General features: G+C 42.5%; 1 protein-coding gene across 1 annotated transcript in view; it reads right to left on the bottom strand.

Moving 5' to 3' along the window:
- vav3 (vav guanine nucleotide exchange factor 3) overlaps positions 1-21472 on the bottom strand; it is a gene marked incomplete at its 5' end in the record, with an annotated part of 90738 nt that overhangs the window by 9197 nt on the left and 60069 nt on the right. Inside the window, 11 exon segments of the mRNA XM_080514882.1 lie at positions 1245-1374; positions 1962-2049; positions 4455-4571; positions 4987-5021; positions 5511-5576; positions 8193-8323; positions 10823-10841; positions 11895-11917; positions 13847-13938; positions 15379-15480; positions 19617-19726. Coding sequence (XP_080371008.1) covers positions 1245-1374; positions 1962-2049; positions 4455-4571; positions 4987-5021; positions 5511-5576; positions 8193-8323; positions 10823-10841; positions 11895-11917; positions 13847-13938; positions 15379-15480; positions 19617-19726 — 913 coding nt within the window.

Below are 21472 nucleotides of genomic sequence, written 5' to 3'. Positions count from 1 at the left end.
AGAAGAAGAAGAAGAAGAAGAAGAAGAAGGAGGAGAAGAAGGAGAAGGAGGAGAAGAAGGAGAAGGAGAAGGAGGAGAAGAAGGAGAAGGAGAAGGAGGAGAAGAAGAAGAAGAAGAAGAAGAAGAAGAAGAAGAAGAAGAAGAAGAAGAAGAAGAAGAAGAAGGAGGAGAAGAAGGAGAAGGAGGAGAAGAAGGAGAAGGAGAAGGAGGAGAAGAAGAAGAAGAAGAAGAAGAAGAAGAAGAAGAAGAAGAAGAAGAAGAAGAAGAAGAAGAAGAAGAAGAAGAAGAAGAAGAAGGAGAAGGAGAAGGAGGAGAAGAAGGAGAAGGAGAAGGAGGAGAAGAAGAAGAAGGAGAAGAAGAAGAAGAAGAAGGAGAAGAAGGAGAAGTAGCGTGTGTGTGTTCCCTTTCAGTCAGCCTGGATAAATACCGGCTGAACGCTGAGAGGAATCAGGTTAGTAACGGTAATGACTGACAAAGTCGTGGAGTACAGAACAGCAGCTGCATGCATAAGTAATCATTGGCGCGTTGCATTCACGTACAGTGCGTCGTGTGTGTGTGTGTGAGATGCATGCTGTTTTGTGTCGAGGTGTGGCACAGCAGATCATAGCAGAGCAAAGAGCGCTTTTTTTTTTACACAGGTAGACAGAAATCACGCTGCGTAAATCTTCACCCCCTACAACGGATGCACAGCGCAGCACTTTCACCAGAACTGTTCCCGGAGAGCTTCTCGGATTTCAGGCCGTCGGAGGTGGCAAAAAAATTTTTTTTTTTGAAATAAAACAATATGCTGTTGGCGAGCCGCAGAAATTACACTCCTATATTAATGGAAGTGTACCCTCAGTGCAGGAGGGGAAGCTGCCGACAGTTGCTTTCAGACTTTCACATTAAATCTGTTGTTTTTCCTTTCCTATTGTTTGTGCGACATCAAACTAAGCATCGGAGGGTGCAGCCGTTCTCAAACTTTTTAACTTTTTAACGCACAGTATGAAGACCTGCTCAACAGTGCTACCAGTGGTCTGGACTCCACGGGACACCATTTTAATGAATCAGTATTCTGAATCTGAACGGAGACGTGTGAAAGTGACAACACGAAGACCAAAAAGAGTGAAACAAACAGCTGCTGTGTTTTTAATTCTGCCCCACCAAAAAACAACATGGGAGAATTATTAAAGAGTCCAAAAGGCAACATGTGAGACCACTCGGTTGAACAATTACGCGCCGCCATTTAGTTGACGTCTACTCACTGTTGCCGCCCGGTCGGTTGAGGCGGTGCACGGCCGCGTTCTCCGGCTCCCGGTAAGGAAACTGCAGAGTGGTGTCCAGACTCCTGAAACCTTCCCTCAGAGAGTGGTGCTTGTAGTACTCGATCAGTTCCTGAACACACACACACACACACACACACAGCATGTATAGAGTTATTTGCATTTGTTGTTGTTCTGCATGACACATTTCTCCTGAAATGAAATGACACATTTATAAATGCTTCTTTTACCTCTCGTGACACTTAGATTAATGAAACATCTGTCGAATTTACATAGCTGTCACGCCGTGAGGAGTTCGCCTAAATGCAGAGGCTCATTATTGCGGTAGTCATCCAACAATTCACCGAAAAGTGGGAATAATGCAGCAAAAATGTTGTTCACATAATTAGGCTAATTGTGAACCCATCAAAACTTTCCGACTTAAAAATGAAAAGGTAACAAAACACTCACATAAAACTGACAATCTGAGTAAAGGAAGCGGGGGAAAAAGTGGTGAACTGAACCTATAGAGTATAATGCTGCAGCCCTCGGGGCCAGTATCAACCTGGCTCTAATCACGGCCATTTTTGTGCACATTGCCGAAATAAAATTCCCGTTTTTGACACTTCATTAAGCCAACAGAATGGTTTATTTATGAATTGCAGCGGCGGAATTAAAAAAATAAAAAAATAAAAATAAAAGAGGCTGAAAAAGACTCACTAATATGCTCCTGAACTTCTTGTTCTCTGCGATGTGGAAGCAGCCCTCCTTGGTCAGGATCTTTATGTGCTTCACGTCGTTGTTGTACCTGTGGGCCATTGAATAAGTTATGAGTGTAATTTCCCTCCCTGATCACCGCCATCGATCGGTGGCCAGCCCCTGGCCCCTGTGGAGGGCTGCGCCGGCGTGGTAATGCATCGGGGTCCCGGAGGTTTGTGACGCGTGAATGATGGGTGATCGGGACCAATCCCCCCCCCCCCCCCAAGAGCAGCATGTTTGGGTTTACATGCGTGGCTGACTGTGGCTTCCGAACTGCAGATTTAACATGTATGTCCTTCATAGCGTGACTTTAGATGAGACCCTTTTTCCGCGGCTATTCGTGTTTATTGCCGAATCTATCAAGCATTGTTGTGTATTTACAAAAATTATTATTGTGTTCATTTTGTCGTTTCTTACTTGAGAATAGCGTTTAAAGCGACAAATGGGTTAAAAAGTAATGCCGTGTTAGACTTTCCAGAGTGTAAACGCAATAAACAACTTCAACCCGATCATTTAAAATGATTATTTGTAATTGATACTGAGGTAACACAGAAAACTAAGACTCAATCAGAGAGATCAATGATGCAACACGCAAAGCTGAGAACCTTATTGTGAAAGAAACGGCATTAGCATTAATTTTAGACTAAGAAGGAGAGTTTGGGAAAAAAACAACTCGTGCAAGCTTTTTCTTCAACATTAGTTTTCTGGGGGAAAAAAAACATCACATAGGGGGTGAAGTCATTGGTTGATATGTTGGTGTTTTGCACCATCAGAAATGGGAAAAATGGTTCATTTGCACCTATTCTGTTGAGGTTTTATCAAGATATACATTTGAATAACTGTGGATTTTCCCCATGTCGTTGTATCCCTTTGGACTAAAACCAAGAGACAATTTTGCACTTGTTCGTCTTCACAGGTTATGATCTTATAAATTAAGCGGTTGAGCTAAATCGAGATGAAATTGGGCCGTATGTGGCCCCTGAGCTGAAATAACTGTGACACTCCAGCTCCACTCGGTGCCCGGAACAGTTTGTGAGGCTGAATTTCACTTGAGGGGAATTCAGTTCAGTTTAAGTGCTGGAGTTTAATGCAGACAGAGACGGGGCCTTTTTTAGGCTATTCGGACCAAATCATCAAAACCTCCATGACGAACACATAAGGCGGTATATAGAGGGCATTTCCATTTGTGAGTAATACTTTTCAAATGCCGTTCCCACAGCTACGTGCGTCTCCTTCCAGCCGGCTTCTCTCTTTCACTGGGAGGTTTTAATAACCTTGAACAGCCTTACATTCATTTCTGCTGAAAGCCTGCGTGCACACACGCAATTAAGACCTCGGCGCAGAAGGAGCATGAAGGCACTGCGAGCGGCCCTTTCAGTGAGGGGGAGAAAAAAAAAATAGAAGCTAAATTGAGTTCAAAGGAACGTTTCCGTTGCTTACGGAAAAGAATGCCTCGTCGTCGTTTGAGAAAAGCATTCCAGCTCGCAGGCTCGACAGCCAGACATGGCAGGTCTCCACTCACAGCACTAACGGAGTTACAAAGATTGCTCGGGTCACTCGCACCCCCGAGGTTCTGAAGCACGCTTTGTTAATTCCTCATTAGTGAGATTAACATGGCTGCACGCTTGTAATTATAAACCACCGAGGCAGCTTTTGTGGGTGTCGAGTTAAACCATAATGAGCACAACTGTATGGGCTTTAACTTGGTCAGTTTCTCTTTGGTTAACCACAGTCACAGCCTCAGAGGACAGGCACGTCATCCCTTTAACAAACCACAAATGACTCCATCAAGTTATGTCGTATAGCCCCGAGTTACTTGTGGCCAGTACTGTGGTTTCACTAAAGGCATACAATTGATCAAACAGACAATGTGGCCACAAAGAAAGACAAGTTGTCAATTTAAAAAATAACAGAAAAACTGCAGGATGTCGACAGTTGGACTTAAAACCTTCAATTTCACTTAATAGATGCTTCAACCTCGGAAGCTTTTGACTCAATATGAGGAAAGTCAATAATATCCAATCATTCAATAATATTCTGTGAAATTTAAAACCGCTTCATTTTTTTAGGATGGATATATTTAAAAAGCCTTAAACGATCAACATGATATGAGAAAGTATCTAAGAAATCATTTCAAACAACCTTTCTGGGATAACCAACAAGCCGGAGCCAAATTCAAGTCAGCACTCCCACTTTGTACCACAAGGTGGTGTTGTGAGTTGCTCTGAAGCCTCCTCTTTCCTCTATCAAGTAAGATAAGAAACTGGAGGTATTATTTTGAAATAACAGAAAGAAAAAACGTGAAAGTCTGTTTGCATTTCACAAAATTGATGGACTTTGAATCAATCTGTGGCCATTTAAATGAGTCAACTAAGATCTGTGCACTCTTGATTCAGGGCAACTTTCACATCAAGGCCATTTTAATTTGTCCTGATGTCTTGACCTCAGACTTACTTGATGCTGATGGCGTACTCTGTGAACTCTTTGCTGCGGTGGCGGACCAGGTAGGTGCTGTTGACCCTGTTGATGAGTTCTGCCTCTGCCTGGAGCCTCTCCATCGGACCTGCGAACCTGCAGCACGGCGCCAAAGGAGAAGCAGAAGAAAAAGAAAACGTTATGCTTACTATGGTGCTTAGATCAGTGGCTTTTGTTGTAGATAATGATCTGGCAACATGAATCCCTATTAATCCTGTTCCAGGTGATCTGATGGTAACGGGAGTCCACGATCTTGAGTAATCAAATAAAATGAATACATTCCGAGTGAACTTTGAACTACAGTTGGAGTTTGCATGCATGTCGTATGACACATTTGCACAATTTTGACACTTTCGCCAGTGTAAAAAAAAAAAAACATTCGAGTGGCTCATTTACGAGCCGTGCAAAGTCAGATAATTGCAAACCACTGCCTAATGCTCTGAGAAACTGAGAAAGTTGGGATTTGGGTGAAATCGTGGCATTGCATAGAACAGCTGCTTTGTGAACGTACCAGGGTTGCGAGGAGTAATCGACAGGCTTCGGGACCTGGGGCACAGAGCAGAAAGTGGACAAGTGTTGTTGTTATTGTCATGAAGCTTTCACTTATGCACCCCCCCCCCCCCCCCCCCCACACCTTACAATAAAACCCTGCACTTCGCGCCACATCCACGGCCGTGCTTTTCAGAGCAGCCCGTCTATAAACAGATGCTGTTACAGCGTACGACCTCAATAAAACGGCTTAATGCTCCTCTTATCTTTACAACAGTGAGGGACAGTGATAATAGCGTGTTATCTACTGGAGGCCTCGTGTTCCTCCAACTGAGTCTGATATTCATTTTATCAAGTGGAACACGACACTCCAGTCATGGAGGTGCGCACCAAGCAGCAGATCAGAGTTCACAGACTTCCCTCGGTCCGCAAGCATTCGTGCGCAGATGAGAAAGCTTCCTTCTTTAAAGAAACCCCACAAAATATCCCCTCAGTAAACTGCTAAATATGAGTAGATGCATGTACAGGGTCTAAAATGCTGCTTACGCATGGGCAAGGCTTCACGGCGTCACTTGGAAAAAAGCCAACCTCTTTCGTCGACAGGATTTTGCCCTGAAACCACAGAGAGATAATTGCGTTACATACATCTGGCCGACGACGTCTCCATAATTCAGAAACAATTAGCCGGCAACACAGCAGCGCAAATTTACAGCAGCGGTTAACTATTGTTGAAAAAATTCCCGGCAGGAAGAGAGAAAAGGGGACGAGTTCCTTATACCTCCCACGGTGATGACTCTTAAAGCTCAGGGCCGTGAATTATCAGCACAGGGGAGAAGCAGCCCACTTAAACTGCAGCTTTACGAAGGAAACGGCGCAGTTTGCTCGTCCTGACTTGGACGCTGTGGGTTGCTCTGTTTAATTAAAAAAAAACAACAACAAAAAAACGCCTCTTCTTATCTCTGCACTACTTTGCTTTAACACTTTAACATTAATTCCAATACATAGCTATCGTCAGGGGGAGGCAAAAATAAATTGAATAAACACTCTCCCACAATGTGAGGAAGTTTGCAGTTTTAACGGTTCTACAGGTGGTGAAGAAACAGCGTCAAATTCAAGACTCGCAGGTTTTATTTATTTTGTCACATGTTTAGTGAGTGTGTGCCGGAGAAATGCTGGAGGCTGAACAGTGTGTGTGTGTGTGTGTGTGTCTGTGTGTGTGTGTGTGTACTGTGGGCTGTGTGAGAGGTTAGTCACTTACTGTGTGTGCGTCACTGAGTACAATAAAAGTCATAACAGTCGAAGTGAAAAGATTTCAAAAGGGGGAAATTATGAAGCATGAAAGAGTGAAAAATGCTCAGTATTGACGAGATCATTGTGGAAAGATAATGTAATGAGAAAGCATTAGACTTTATAATGGAGGACAAGTCAGATTTATTTGAAGGAAAATAAAAAGATACTCAAAGACTATAATTACAAACACAACCAGACTAAATGATCTCATTTGCAGCGAAAATTATTTTAGGCACCAGATTTAAAACCATAGAGTGTGTTGAATCTGCCATTGGCCTGCAATAAGGCTTTAACTAAATCAATTTGGAACACTTCCGTCCCTGACCTGTCGATACAGAACTCTTAACCGGACGCCAAAATGCTTTACGTCGACTATAGGAAACCTGCACGAAACGATTCACAATAAAAACTGCAAGCAAAGCAGCAAATACAGATTAAGTTTGTTTAAATATGAAAACAAATCCAGGAGTTTGTTTGTACTTATTGAAGAGAGTGCAGAACAGTAACGTGGTGCATCAGTCTCTGGAGACATTTAAAGTTCTCCATCCCAAAATAAATTATGAGTTAAGATAAATGGGAGTTACAGCTGAAAAGAAACTGTTACAGTGCTCAAATATAATCAATTACAAGTTAAATAAACTCTTTTTGACTGCATTCGATTGGATTGTAAATAAGAATTTGTGATTTGCATGTATTTACATACATTTAAAGGTTCCTCAGACAACCATTTAGCATATAAAATTCACACTATAGCAATTAGTTTTGTAAAATGTAGATACAAACAGATCCTCAATTTTTTTTTTTTTACTATTACACCAAATAGGTTTGAATCTGCTGACACTTCCTTCAACTTCATCTCAACATCCTTTGTCCAGAGCAACTAAAAGCCATACATACTAACTTCAAGTAATGTGAACATTTGTCATCCCTCACTTTTCAGTCCTTGCAATGTGGAAAATCAGAGTTTTGACACAAAAATCTCTGGGGTGTTGTGGACGTCCCGGGAACCCGAGGACGTCTGATCATCCCGGGTGTAAAAGCTGGGTGTTCTGTGCATCCTGGCTCAGACTCTAATAACGATTATAGCCAGTGACAGAGTAAACAGACGGTTTGCTGGTGAATGAAATGAAATTACAGTGATCGATTCTGTTTGACACACACACACACACGCGCACACTACAGAAATGATTACACTAAAGGTGATGGATATTGAATGTTTGCTGACTGCATGGCTGTGGCCGCCTCCAGTGACGCATTTACACGCGGCTAATTGAATACTTTATTTATTTTATCTGTTCTGTATAAGTGTTGGGAGATTTCCTCATTGTGTCTCTGCTCCTTAACAGTTCACGTCAATAAGAAATCCATTTACGGGCCTGAGGTTAAATCTTTACATCTCGTGTAATTATTATTATTATTATGATGGCTTTTGTTGGTAGCCGACACACAAAGCGAGCTGGAGGCAAAACATTTTCCAGGGAACAGCTCTCTCTTTCAGTGTGGCTTGAAGCGCATGTGCTACATCACATAGCAGTAATTGCCTGCATAAAAACTAGCATGTGGGAGTTTTCCTTCCTTATTACAGAGCGCAGTGTTGTGTGTATAATTGTCTGTCGCTGTGTACTTTTTAAAAAGTTCTGTCTCATATGCAGCTTGTTAGCGAAGACTGTTTGACTGCAATGTGCAAATATCATTACTTGTCGTCAGGCCGTGTAAAATATCCACCTATATAAGAAAACATATCTGGAAGTGACAAGAAAAAAAAGGAGAAAAAAAAGAGCAATTCATTAAAAGGATGAAGCATGCTGAATAACCCTATTATAAAACACCAGAAAGGTTAGATGAAGTGACCATGAGGGAAATTACAGATTCAGATAAAGCAGGTGCAATTTTTATGGTGTAAAAATGAGGGAGCGGAGAGAAGATGTGACCTCTGACCTGCCACCAGGGGCTGTGAAGGTCAGCGCGGATTAATTCAATGATGTCACCCGTCTGGATGCTGAGCGCTGGACCGGCGGTGGGACTCGGCACGCCGAAGTAGTTCCTGATCACCAGCATCTTGGGCAAACCTACGAGAGTTTGGTCGTTTAGTTCAAATACGGTGAGGAACAGATGAAGCATTGGTTATTATTCTACAAATAAGCAAGTTTAGAGGCTTAATTTTCCTTTGTGCATTGAGGTTAGCTGTGTAAGAGGCAAACAATATGCAACAAAGGAGTTTTCAGTGTGAGAAAATGCAGTTTGTAAATGACTATTATTTAAGGTAGTTGAATAGATGTAGACATGTGGATGAAAGTCGTGTCTATTAGACCTTTCGAGCTCAGTCATGCAGTCGGCATGTGTCCGACCTCCGGTCAAAGGGGGCATGTTTGTGATTCGAGGGGCTCCTCTCGCCTCTGCTAAACTATTCATGGCTCCATTATAGGTGGTAATGAGATGGCATATACATGTGTGTGTATATAGAGACACACACACACACACCGCTTGTACTGCCCTTGCAAATCACTTGGACCCATTATTCATTATCATATTACAGATAAGCTACACAGTGCACCCTGGAGCAGAGCGTGCTATTGGACTCTTGGATTAAAAGATAAACAGGATTAAGCAACGTTTTACTACTTAAAAACACGTCCTGACAAACTTATTGGGAGATTTTACGTGAAATTCAATCCAAGTTTTAACTATTATCTCCTATCAGTGTGCATTCAAAAGAGATCCATTCAAACCCACCGTCTGCACACTTTTTCCTCACTCCAGTCACCGGTACAAGGACTCACTGATTTCATATAATGGTAAGGATTTGCACGTGCAATTGGGTTGAATTTACTGACTGGAAATGACCTCAGTCAGCACTATTTGATTTCAGACAATGGCCAACTTTGATCTCGTTTTCCAGCAAGAAATCCCCGCAACTGACTTGCAATGTCATTATGAGTCGCTCACCCATGCCAAACAAACAAATCCCAATATGCACAATCGAATAAAATTAACTGGGCATATCTGGCTCTGCACTGAGGGTAGATAGCGTTGTGCAGTGACAAAACATGTGGGGAGAAAAAAAAAAATCCAATGACAATATAAAGAAGGAGGCAAATAACAGTGAAGTCAACAACATTGTATTGAAAGCTAATACATCTATATCTGTCTTGCTCCTCTTTCAGGATCTGTTCCAGTGCTGTGCCACTGTGGCTGGCAGCCTAACGTGTGCGATCTCGCCTGAATGGGACTTCTAAAGACACAGGGCCATGGAGAATTGAGTCTCGGGGGCATGAATTGCAGTCCTATCCACACAAGGACAAGCCACGTGTTAGTGCACCTTTGAAAATAGACAAAGAGAGCAGCACTGAAATATTATGAAACGCCAAGGGCCGGGGCAATCAAATGCCTATTGATTTTAATGCATCTTCAGTCAGAAATGATTTTCTCCAGTATAATGGATGGAGGGGTGGAAAAATGAGTGTTGAAGCCAGGTTTATAAGAGATTAAAGGGCCTCGGCGCGGTTTCGCCACACGCAGGCACAAAGAGCCGCAGAGAGGGGGAGAGCTGCATGTAAGTCGTGTTTCCCTCGCGGGCGAGTGGAAGGTGAAAGAGGGAAACACAGAGGCTGCACTTACTTTACATGCACACGGGAGCGAAAGTGAGCTTTGAATTTCAAGTTTCAATACAAAAAAAAAAGAAAAAAGAATGGAAACAAGAGCCACCTCCATGTCTGATGGAGCAGTCATTCCACGCTGAAAGCAAATGATCCAATAAACTGATCACTGATTCTCTCAACACAATCTGGTAGTGTTTGTATTTGTTTGTTAACATGTGGAGCAACTGGTATAATGCTACAGTTTGAAACATGATGCAAAAAAAGCAACATTATAGCAAAATTAAAAGAAAATTGATGGATTATTTCAAGTAATTGTCACAAAAACCCAACAATTTTGTTTCATTTTTTTTTTTCAAAGTGTGAACAGGTTTTTTTTTTTTTTTTTACTTTTGAAACGCTGGTTAATACAGGGCTTTTATAAAGTGTGAGGGAATGAGTGTTGTGTTGGGATCCTGCAACTGTTCAGTCTGTTATGTTTTTGCACTAAAAAAATGTGATTGAGTAATGAAATTACTGGGTTTGTCAAAACACATAATGTGAAGAAGCCATCATCTTCAATGTTTATCTAACTTTATTAACATTTTTGCATCTTTGAGAGTTTTTGCAAAAACTCTCAAAGTATTCAATTTCAATAGTTGTTTTATGTATAAGCTTATACATTTCCTGCAGGGAAAACAAAGCTGTGCTTTAATGGATTTTTTTTTTAATCAGTTAATTGTTCTGCCAGTCATTGCTACACTCACAAAAGTAAAGTTTCAGATAGTGTTTTCAGATTTGATTCTTGAAATTGTCAAACTTATGGACAACATGTGGAAAATGCAACACAATTGCATCTCAAAACTTGTTTCAGTTGCTTGCCAACACTTAAAAAAAAAGGATCTTAAGAGCTCAATGTCTGCGAACACAGATGTTGACTTTGAACAACAAAGAAGTGAGTGTCTGTTCAGGTGTTGTGCTTCAGTGCCTCACCTGGATCTCGATCTTTGCCCTGCAATAACACAAGGATAGTCATATAAAAAAAAAAGGCCCAGACGAGCACAAACAACATGTGTACATTTTAAAACATCTGACTTTTTATATTCATTAATTACCTCTTTTTGGACACTAATCATACCTGTGGCCCTAAATGGGGTTACTCCCCAGCCCCTCCTTTCTACCAGCACCTAACCGACTAAATCAAATATAAGACACACACTTACTGCTGCACACACACAATTAATATTTCAACCTGACCTACTCTCGCTGACATACAGGCCACATGCTGCTAGCCTTGCATGTATTCATGTCACATGCACTGACACCATGAGCTGCAGCAGAAATAATTCAGAGTAGCAGAGAGCAGCGAGGCTCACTTTTTCTGCTAAAAAAGAGGTTTGTTATTTAATGTTGCATAAATATTTCACATAAAGGAAAGAATGCACTGCTTCTGACAACTTCAGCTGGAGGAGAAAGAGAACAGTTTGCAGCATATGTACTGTATTTTCCACCCCAGGCTGTAAAGTGGTGTAATTAGCGCAGACTTCATAACGCTGCAGCACGGGATACGTACCGGTATGTAATTTATCTGTGCATTGCATCATAATGGCTCATCAACATGTTTTTGCTGGTTTTATATGGCACATTCATAAAAACCCAACACATTATGTGAACCCAGAAATGGACTGTGGAAAGTAGGACAAAAGGCCTTTGACGCCAAGGTTGCATTTACATAATTACAACTTAAAAGAATGGAAGTCCTGCAGTGAAATGTTCCTGATCCAGGCGACTTGTGCGCACTGAAGCTGGGAAAGCAGCTTCAGAAACAGCACAGACAACTCGGGGTAAATCTCCCAAAAACATTATAGTTCCTGGTGTCAGGTGGGGCTGCAGCAACTAAAGTCAATTGGGGTCTCCTTGGCAAATAGCTGCGGGAGAGAGCACTCTTCAAAGTGCAGCGAAGCTTTGGAGAGGAGGCGAGCGGCAGGCACAGACAGAGAGTACACACATCATCATGGACACACACACACACACACACACACACACACGCTCAGCAGCAGCTCACCTGAGTTCTGACGGAGCCGGAATCTGAAAGAAGTTTGAGAACAGGAATAGTGAACGACGGGTTCGCGGGTGCACGCAAACACTTGCACGCTCTCATCTGTACAAGACAACACTCCCTCATTAGTGGAGACGGCGGACGCTCGCGTCTGACCGTGGTTCACTTTGTTTTGCTGCGCTGCCACTGCCTGACAGCAAAGAAGGAGGAGGTAACGAGGCGGGGGGGGTGGGGGTTGGAGGGGGTGGGGGGGACCTGTGGTTTTTGCTCCACCAGTTTCTTTCATTGGCTCCCTCAGGGATGGGTTACACCTTCCCCCCAAGACACACACACATATCCACACTTATGCAAGAACACTTCATACTTAGGTACAGTACATGCACAGAGCAAATTCATAACCACACACACGAACACTGGCACGAAGCCACAGACATAAAAAAAAGTGTACACACACACACACACACACCTCTCACTCTCAGCGGGCCTATTGTTCCTAAAGTGAACTCTGACCTGTTACACAAACACACAGCGGGAGAGCTGATAACGGAGACAAATGCAGGTAAACAACGGCTTATCTTTGACTCTTTCTGACACACACACACACAGACACACACACCCGAGCAAACAGAAATCACAACAACACACGCACATGATCACTGACCCCGTGATTGTTTGTTTGTACAAGCAGTGGAGATTTGCTGGTGTGTTGGTTTATTGTGGCGCTTCTCTTGAGCTCAGCTTTCACTTGATATTGTATCATAAATAAACTTCTCACAATATTTTCTTAAATCAGTACATTACCAAAATGCCGGCCCAGACCACATATTACTGTACCAGCAGGAAAGACAGGGAGAGAGTTAGGGGGGGTTACTGAGTGGAGTAATGAGAGGGCAAATTCAAACCAACATCCCAGCCTTCACAGCTTCGCGCTCCGCCGCCGCCGGTGTCGCCTCAATCAACTCAGGTACACAGTGTGCCCAGGTGGGCCTGGCAGCGGCGTTATTGCCTCTGCGACCTGATAGGACCATGACAGATGCCAGGTCCAACAGGAGCTGGCAGCTTGCCACGGGGAATACAAACACGCGCTCACGCAACTGCGACAAACCGCATTAACGGCGCGGCGCATGCAGGCCGGGCCGCCGCAGAGTTTTTCAGGTGCTTGTGCGAACGTGCACTTTTCAAGGCCTCCCGAAAAAACTTCCACAAACAAAAAAGTGTAAATTTAGTTTATTTCACCTCTTCACGCTCCCTTCCCTCCCGACACACAAAACACACGCGCGCACATTTTTGAGGCGCGCACACACACCGAGAGGACATGTTAAGCTGGTTTCTGACGGCCTTTTTTTCATTCCGCATGTCTGAAGTTCCCCTCCGTTTTCTCTCAGAGCTGTCAGGGCTCCTGCACAGGGAGCTGAGTGACAGATACACAACAGGGGCATAATAAAAAAGTCAGGAGTTTCTTAAAACTCCTCAGTAAAGCTACTATTAGGCTTTGGGGATATGTGCAGCGATATGCAGTGACATTGCCTTTACGGTGCTCTGAAGTGTCAAAAACCACCCAGGGAAGCCGAGGAGCTTTTGAACGAGTATCTGCAATACCGATCGAATACTTGGATGACCTTGGATGAGCGAAATAAGGACACGGGAAGTTTTTTCCTTATTTATTTTTGAGCAAGCGTCCCATTTCCCCCCCCACAAACTCCATTTCATTTCTTTCGAAATGTCTCCACGAGGCTTTCTTAAATCTCGCCCGAGCTTACGACTCGTCGCGAGACGCTCGTACGTCATGTTTTATGTGGCAGTCCGCGTCGTCTGTCACCAAGTGCCATAAAGGCTCAATGCTATTTGTGCAATTAGATTTAATGTCCTAACAAACGCTTTGTTCAGTGGCGAGTTGTTAAACGGAGAACTGTCGCCGACTAGACGTGCATGATAAGACGCCGTGCAGCAAAACGTACCTGTTTTTCCACAGCAGCCGAAGCGAGCCAGGCATTCTTTATGGGCACCGAGACCGCACTTGGAGCACAAGTAGCCCTGGTTGAAGATGCCCCTGCAGACACAGTAACGGGAGGATTTGACACAGAGAGCGATTGATGAAACTATGATGAGAATATCCAAACCGGTGCAATAATTTTTTTTAAACCTTTACTGTGAGGTCAGGGGCAGCCTGTGGAGCAGCAGGAAGAGTTCATTAAAGACTGATCCCTTCTGTGGTACGATGTTTTACATGAAAAGCATCTGTAATGGTTAAAGGAACTACACTAAGACAATATACTCAACCTGTTGAGCATACTATAACCTATTTCAGGGGACCAGATCAGTAAAATAGTGCAATAATATCACGTAAATGTAAACTTTGTTGTAGTGTTGAGTAGAAGTTTAAAAGAAAAGTCTCTTTTTTTGCTAAATATTTAGTTATTTTTGCCAAATTCACCTTTTAATGCTACTTTCTGATACAAAATTCAATGAAATGTACAAAAAAAAGTCTCCTTTGGAATGTATGTTTTGATAAACCTGACAAACTGTGTTAATAAGTTAATGGGTTTATTTTGGTAATTGTTTTTTATTTAGCTTGATCATTTCCTGGAGCCTCTTGCTGGCAGGTTATGGCCCTATTTTTGACATCCCTGTTCAAGTGGGTATTGATGGTTTCCTTATCAAAGCTGGTTTAAAAATAGTAAAAATTGACAAATGTAATAAGGCAAACAGTCCACGACTGGTTCAGGTCATCTACTGCTAAACTTGTTAATGTGGTACCGTATCTCTCAAGGATCGAAAGAAGGAAAAACTGTGAAGTGGAAACCGGGTCGTGAATCTAAAACTCATTGCATGTAGGGAGGGAAGATGAATATAATCGATGCTGGTCCAGAGAAAAGGTGCAGATGTCCATAATGTTACGGCTGGTCTGTTTACGTCTTCTAGATCAGTCCGACAAGTAGCTGAGATGAACGACAGTTTGAGGGGAAAGTGACGTCGTGTTCTGAAAAACAAAAGTTTTACTGATAGTTTATCCCCCAGAAAAAGCTGGTGAATCCAACCGTCTGCCTCTGTACATTCAGAACGCAATAATCTCGTCCCCACCCCCACGACACATCCATCCGTCGTCTTGAAGAGGAAGTGCTGAAGTGTGACAGACACTTTTTTCCTCACCGTCTTCGCTGGGTGAAACCACTCAGTCGTCCCTGCTGTGAGAGGGACCACGAGGCGCAGTCCTTCGGGGGCCGATACCATTCGGAAAAATTCAAAAGGAACTTTGTGCAACTGAGGCGTATGTATAGAGGAAGAGAGGAGTCAAGGCTAAGTGACGAATAGATTGTTAGGATACACTGGAGAGACACTTTCTTTTTTAAAGAAAGTCTGACAGCCGTGTGAAGGGAAAAGGTCCGCGTCTCGTCCTCAGTCTTTATGTTGACGGTAGCCTTGGTGGGGATTTTATTCTGCTCTCTGCTGTGTGTGTGTGTGTGTGTCTGAATAATAATCAGCCTCTTACCTCAGTAACATGTGGCAGGAGTTGCAGGAGGTGATTCTTTCGAAGGTGTGCATATGGAACTCGTGGAAGTTGTTGGATGCGTTCTCAGGACGGATGTTTGATCTAAACAAAACAAAGCAAAACGTCAAACTACAGGGAAAAAATAAATAAACCCACACATCAATCTGTGCAAGGTCACTTAACAGAGGATTCAAACAGATTGTAAAGAAACCTGTTGGCTTTGAACTTGTAAATAACTCACCTATGCATGCAGACATCACATTTTCCTTTACATTTCTGATCTATGAAAATTCTAAACATCAACAATCTTCTTAAAGTTCAAACCTGTATAAACCTTCCCTCGACATCCAACAGCTTTGGCTCAGAATGATCAAAACAAGAACTAAACTCGATACAAACAAAGACTCTGGGCTTCAATTTAACTCAATATTCACAAATTTCCTGAATGGAAATGATTGTGTTTTTCAACCGGCTTTTTAAAGATTCCAAACTGTTGTATTTTCTGATGAAAACATCATTTTGAAAGCAAAAAGATTTTTTTTTTTCTCTCCCGACCAACACTTATAATTGCAGCCAACAAATTCCTCCATGGCTACAGTAACGTCCCACTGATACGCACTCTTTGAAGTGGAGAGAAGAGAATTGCAAGCAGACAGGCGAAGTCTGCTTGAAGTCGACACAAGAGGTGTTCTGGGCCCCCCGGGAAACGGCCGCATGTGTGTGTGTGTGTGTGTGTATGAACAAAATCAAGAATTAAAATAAAAAGACAGACAGCAAAGAACTGTGTGAGTAGTTCTGTATAGTCAAATGGAAGATGTCCCTCTTTTGTTTGCACTGTTGTTTACCGGAGCTCTTTTTTTTTTTTTTTTTGCTGAATATGCACAAACTTGAGCCCTGTACACACGAGCCAAAACAATGTTTTCTCTCCTCTTTCTTCTTAAAAAGTTTCCCAAACAAGCTGCCTCCACGCGACACCATGAAAACTACTCAAAATTATGTCGCGCATAAGCCAGGCCTGTAGGCCACGCAGTAGCGCTGCCACAGAAATACACCAAAAAACAGAGAAATTGATAAATCTAGCATGGAACCTAGTTTCAGGCTCCTAAAACGCTGCCCCGTATGAACGATCGGACAAAAATGACGCGGGAACATGAAACGGCGGTCAAACCGAAGCAATGAGATGAAGGGAAGGGTTGTTTTTTAAAAGAACGTCAGTTTTAACCTCTCTTTTCTGCTGAGGCCCAACAACACATCAGCTGATAAAGCAGAACTGAAGCAGCATATACATGACACAGAAACCCTCGTGAAAAGTTGACGTTCATCAATAATCATCAATAATGCAGCTCCGATTTCTGTGAGTTACTTCTGTCATCGATGCAAATAGTGGAATAGCTGCTATCTCTCTCTGTTGGAGATATTTTGGCAGCTCTCACACCGCTTATGTTTAGAAGTTGTTTGCATGTTTGTTTGTTTTTAATCAGCCGTTTTGTTGCTGCTTCTACTTGTTGTCATTCAATAATCCATTTTTTTTCAAGAGCAGTTGTTTTGCATGACCGCTGCACTCTTATTGCATCGTTGTTGTGGAAATGCTTGAAGTTGAAAAAAAACAACCTAAAACTGGAACCAGTGATTTCATTTCGTAATGCTCCTGCTTTAATTGTCTTTTTTTTTCTTTTAAATGCACTTTTGTTTTCTTAATATCTTGCTTTATGTCTATGATTTTAATGTAATTGTATATATTTACTGGCCTTTGTGAAGCACTTTGAATTGACTTGTGTGATTAAAGTATTGCTTTAAAATATGAAAAATGCCATTTTAATGTTTGAACAGTAATTTTTAGGGTTTCTTCTTTGAAAATAAAACTTTAATTTGCTGGCCTTCAATAGTTTTCTGCTTTGATTTCCGCAGCAGATGTGCTTTTGGTCCGGGTTATACTTTTAAACTGACTGTATTTGTATATTAATTACCTAAAATGGCACGTTTACTAACCATGAAAAATAATCACAACACCGCAAACATTTTTTTAATTCAATAGGTGCCCAATAAAAGGTTAAAACATCTCAAATAACAGACAAATATACAAATCACCATATAACTGCTCATTTATTGAGTAAAAAAACAGATTTCCACTACTTTTGAAGGAAGTAGTAACTTTATTCTCATAGTCATAAACTTACTTTTAGTTCTTTACTTTAGACAGTAAGTAAGTTGCAGCTTTATTATTGCCTCAATACTGTGACCGAATGCAGATTTAAGAGATGTTGAATCCGAGTTTGTGCAGCCTGATCCTGTCTTAAGATGGCACAGTGAGTTGTGATTTGGTATCTCTTTTGTGCTTATTTATGTGTTCGACCGATGGCCTGTCCTGGGAGTCACCTCACCCTTGACCTGAGGTCACCTGGATCTCCAGCCTGAGTGAGGATGGATTGATAGATTGACGGTGAAGGCAGGATCCATTTCAGGACAGAAACTCTAAACTCACAGCGATAATCTCACCGTGAGCGGAGATTACTAATCACTTCATCTCAGTTACTGGCTGCGAGAACAACTGCAACCTATATGGGCTATAAGGCGACACTGAGGGGAGCGTGTGATTCTCCCGCGACGCATCTCGAGGGCTCGTTAAATCGGCAACAAACCTCCCGCCTTGCCAGTGTGGCATCACACAACACCTCTCACTCCTCACCTCCTGATCGGGCCCAGCAAATTCTCTTCAAACTTGTTAATGTTATTTCACGGATTTTTTTCTTAAAAGGGAGTGGCACCGGTTTGAAAGCACCAGTTTTCTTTCACTGTGCGTGTCGCTGCCGCCTCCTCAGGAAGCTACAACAGGTCGAATACGAGCCAGAGCCAGGGGAGGTTTCCTCAGATCTGAGAACATCCAGCGGGATCGTTTTGTTTTTAGAAATCATGAGAAAGACAGCAAAGGGGTATGAATGTCTATTTTTTTTCCCCCCCGTTTTCTGGGGACAGATTTGCGTGCACGTCTCGGTCTCGTCGAATGAAGTAATTGTGATTTAACAGCATCACAGCTTTATTTCATGGTTTGAAATGTGGGAATTGAGTCCTGCCTCACTGCTGGCCCCCTACTGTAGATGAAACAGGATCTGCACATGAGCACCACTCACCTGTCTCCTTCTTCACAAAAAAAAAACCCCTACCTTGTTTTTAATCATCTTTTCATTTGTCGGTTTAAAACCAGATCTCATTAACACTCTTTTTGTCTGTAACATTTCTTTTCATGGGCAATCGTGAGTTAATCAAAATCTATCTCTGGAGCTTTTTAAAAAAAAAAGTGTTACATGGGTGGCATCTGTTGGACCCCCCCCCAAAAAAAATTAAAGAATTGTATTGGTTTTAAATAATGTCAATCGTATAATCGGATAAATAATGTCATCGTATTATAAAAAGGGAATAAAACTCAAAGCTGAAAGTCATTTGAACAGAAAGAAGGATGTCCTTGATTTCACATTGAGGATATTTCAGTAAGTTATTTTCCTGTGAATTTAAAAGAAATGCAATCTGTTCTTGTGCTCGGGCTACTTAAGATTGTTGAAAGGACACTAAATACACTCAATTAGATGACATGTGATTAAAGTCTTTTGTTGTGTTTTGGGTGTCGGTCTTTTAGTTTCGTTAATTTCATTCTCTTACAAAACAAAAGAGAAAATAAAAGACTTCAATATGATACGAATTTATTCTGTTTCTAAAGAATTAGTTTAACAAACTCCATCAATGAGTACGTTTATTCCCATTTGAATCTAAAGCCATACGATGTCTTGTTATGTAACAAATGAGAATCTAGGCGGAGACTTTGTTACTTTATTGTCTTCACTTTTGGAAACGCTGCCCTTTGTGATGCAGGCTCACTTTGTTGGATGGAACAATATTAGACTGTTATTCTTCTCGCCTCAGCCAATGAAACCGCATCGTTCTGCCTTGGAACCAGTTCGCCCATCGCGTGGACTGAGATTTGGATCCGCGCCAGCTCGAGGACTGGTTGATGCAGTCTGGCAACCCGGCGTCTGGATTTAGATTTGCTCTGTGGCGCGCGCTCCAAGAATAAAGTTCAGTGCCATCTCGTTATCTTCTCATCTTTGGTGTCACAGTGTCGCGTCTCTCGTAAATCAATGAGTGCTCTTACTTGAATAACAAGACGGGCCACCGCCGGTGTTTTGATGAGGTGACAAAATGCAGCTGAGGCACACACACACACACACACGCTCACACACACTCACATGGCCATGCCAAACTGCTCCAGCCACTTCTTTTTCAGCTCTTTGGTCTTGAAGAAGAACTCGAAGCCGTTCTGGCCCTGGTTGTGAGTGAGGTAGAATCCGTACGACCACTGCGAGGAGGGAGAGAAAACACAAACGTTTGGAGAGATGAAATGCAACGGTATTAAATCTAACGAGGGCTTTAGTGGAAGACAAACACAAGAGCAGGAGGGAGCGGGAGCCGGGCGAGACGGGATGCAGGGGGACAGATGGAGACAAAGAGATGCAAAATGAAAAGTGGGGGACGCCACGGGGAGAGCGAACACAAAGGCTGAAGGGTTGGAGAGGGCCGAAGGACCGACAGATGAAGACGAAACAGAGAGGCAGAGCGGGAAGAGGGGGAGAAAAAAGGATCATGGGCGAGCTGTGCCACGTCACTGCTGGGCATCAGACAGCAAGCAGCGAGTGGGCTGGTAATCAGCTACCATTATCCACTTCAGAGGCTAAATATTAGTCCATTAGCCTCCGTGTCAACACAGGCGTCTGTTTTCAGACAGCAAAACGGAGCAGATGCTTAGGAGTTGCACTTTTTTTTTTTTTTAATGGCTCCGAGTTGTGGGTTTTGAACTTCGAGCTCTCAGCTCTGAAGACTTAAAAAAAAGAATATATATATATATATATATAAAAAAAAAAAACAGGCAAGCTCACGGTGCTGTCAGCAAAGCGCCGCGGCTCATCTTTTCTATTGAATGACAAGAGAAAAGAAAAGCAGCGATCTACAGAGCCATTCCCAGCGGACGGCAAGACTCACACTCAGCAAAGATATCATCTCGCACACCAATTTGTAAAGAGAGGGAGGAGTGTTTGTCTGTCTTTCTGTCAGTTTTCATCCTCGTGCTCAGTCGGTCTCTGGCATTTAAAAGGATCGCAGACTGATAACAGGAAACGTTTCTATATGGACCCCCCCCCCCCAAAATATACAAAAATCATGCTTTATATCGCACCTTTTTTCGAAGGCGATGTGCACAAGTGAAACAAACCATCTGATCCAAAAACACTGTCAAACCAGTATGATTACATTAATAATAGATGTTATAGAAATGTTAACACGTTGATCAGAAGGGCAACATTCAATCTCCCTTTAGCCTCTTCAGACTATTTTCCCTCTACATGAAGGGAATGTAAAAGTTGCTGCTGTGCTGAAAGCTTTTATTGCTGCCTCCCTGACATAGCCACCTCCATCATTTCTAACATAAATATGTACTAAAATAAAAAAAATAAAAAAATGCATTACATTCATCATGTCAGAAGTGAATGACACCAAACTGGCTGCAACCTTCATGAAAAAAAAAACAACCATATAAACCCATATGGGTCTAAGTCTACTAATGCCTGCTATTTACAGCGACATTATTACCCAAATCATTGTTTCTTGGCACGCCTTCGATATCATTCCTCATTATGATTGGCAATATTTTTCCCCCCACTTGGCACTTAGTATTCAATGTGTGTGTGTGTGTGTGTGTGTCGCCGGGCCCAAAGCGAGGTTTAATGATAACACCATCTGGGATGGGAGTCAGACTCTTCTCGCCCGACACTGTTTCTCTCACTGCTGCTTAAATGAACAAGACAATGCAAAACATGTGCTGGAACAGGGATGTACCAAATTATTTAAGACTCCTTTCTGTTGATTATTTCCCTGTTTGTGTAACGGAGCTGGAAGGCGGCGTTTGCGCCACGGGATGTTTAAAGGCAGCGGTGGGTGCAGGGGGGGGGGGGGGGGGGGGCTGGTACAGGTGCTTATAAAAACACCAGAATTTTATGAACCTGCGTTTATCTGATAAATTGTTATGGCTGCTCATTATGCAGGAGTAGAG

The sequence above is a fragment of the Blennius ocellaris genome, assembly GCF_963422515.1.
Source record: "Blennius ocellaris genome assembly, chromosome: 19".
Classification (NCBI taxonomy): Eukaryota; Metazoa; Chordata; class Actinopteri; order Blenniiformes; family Blenniidae; genus Blennius; species Blennius ocellaris.
This window is presented reverse-complemented; position numbering and strand designations above follow the sequence as displayed.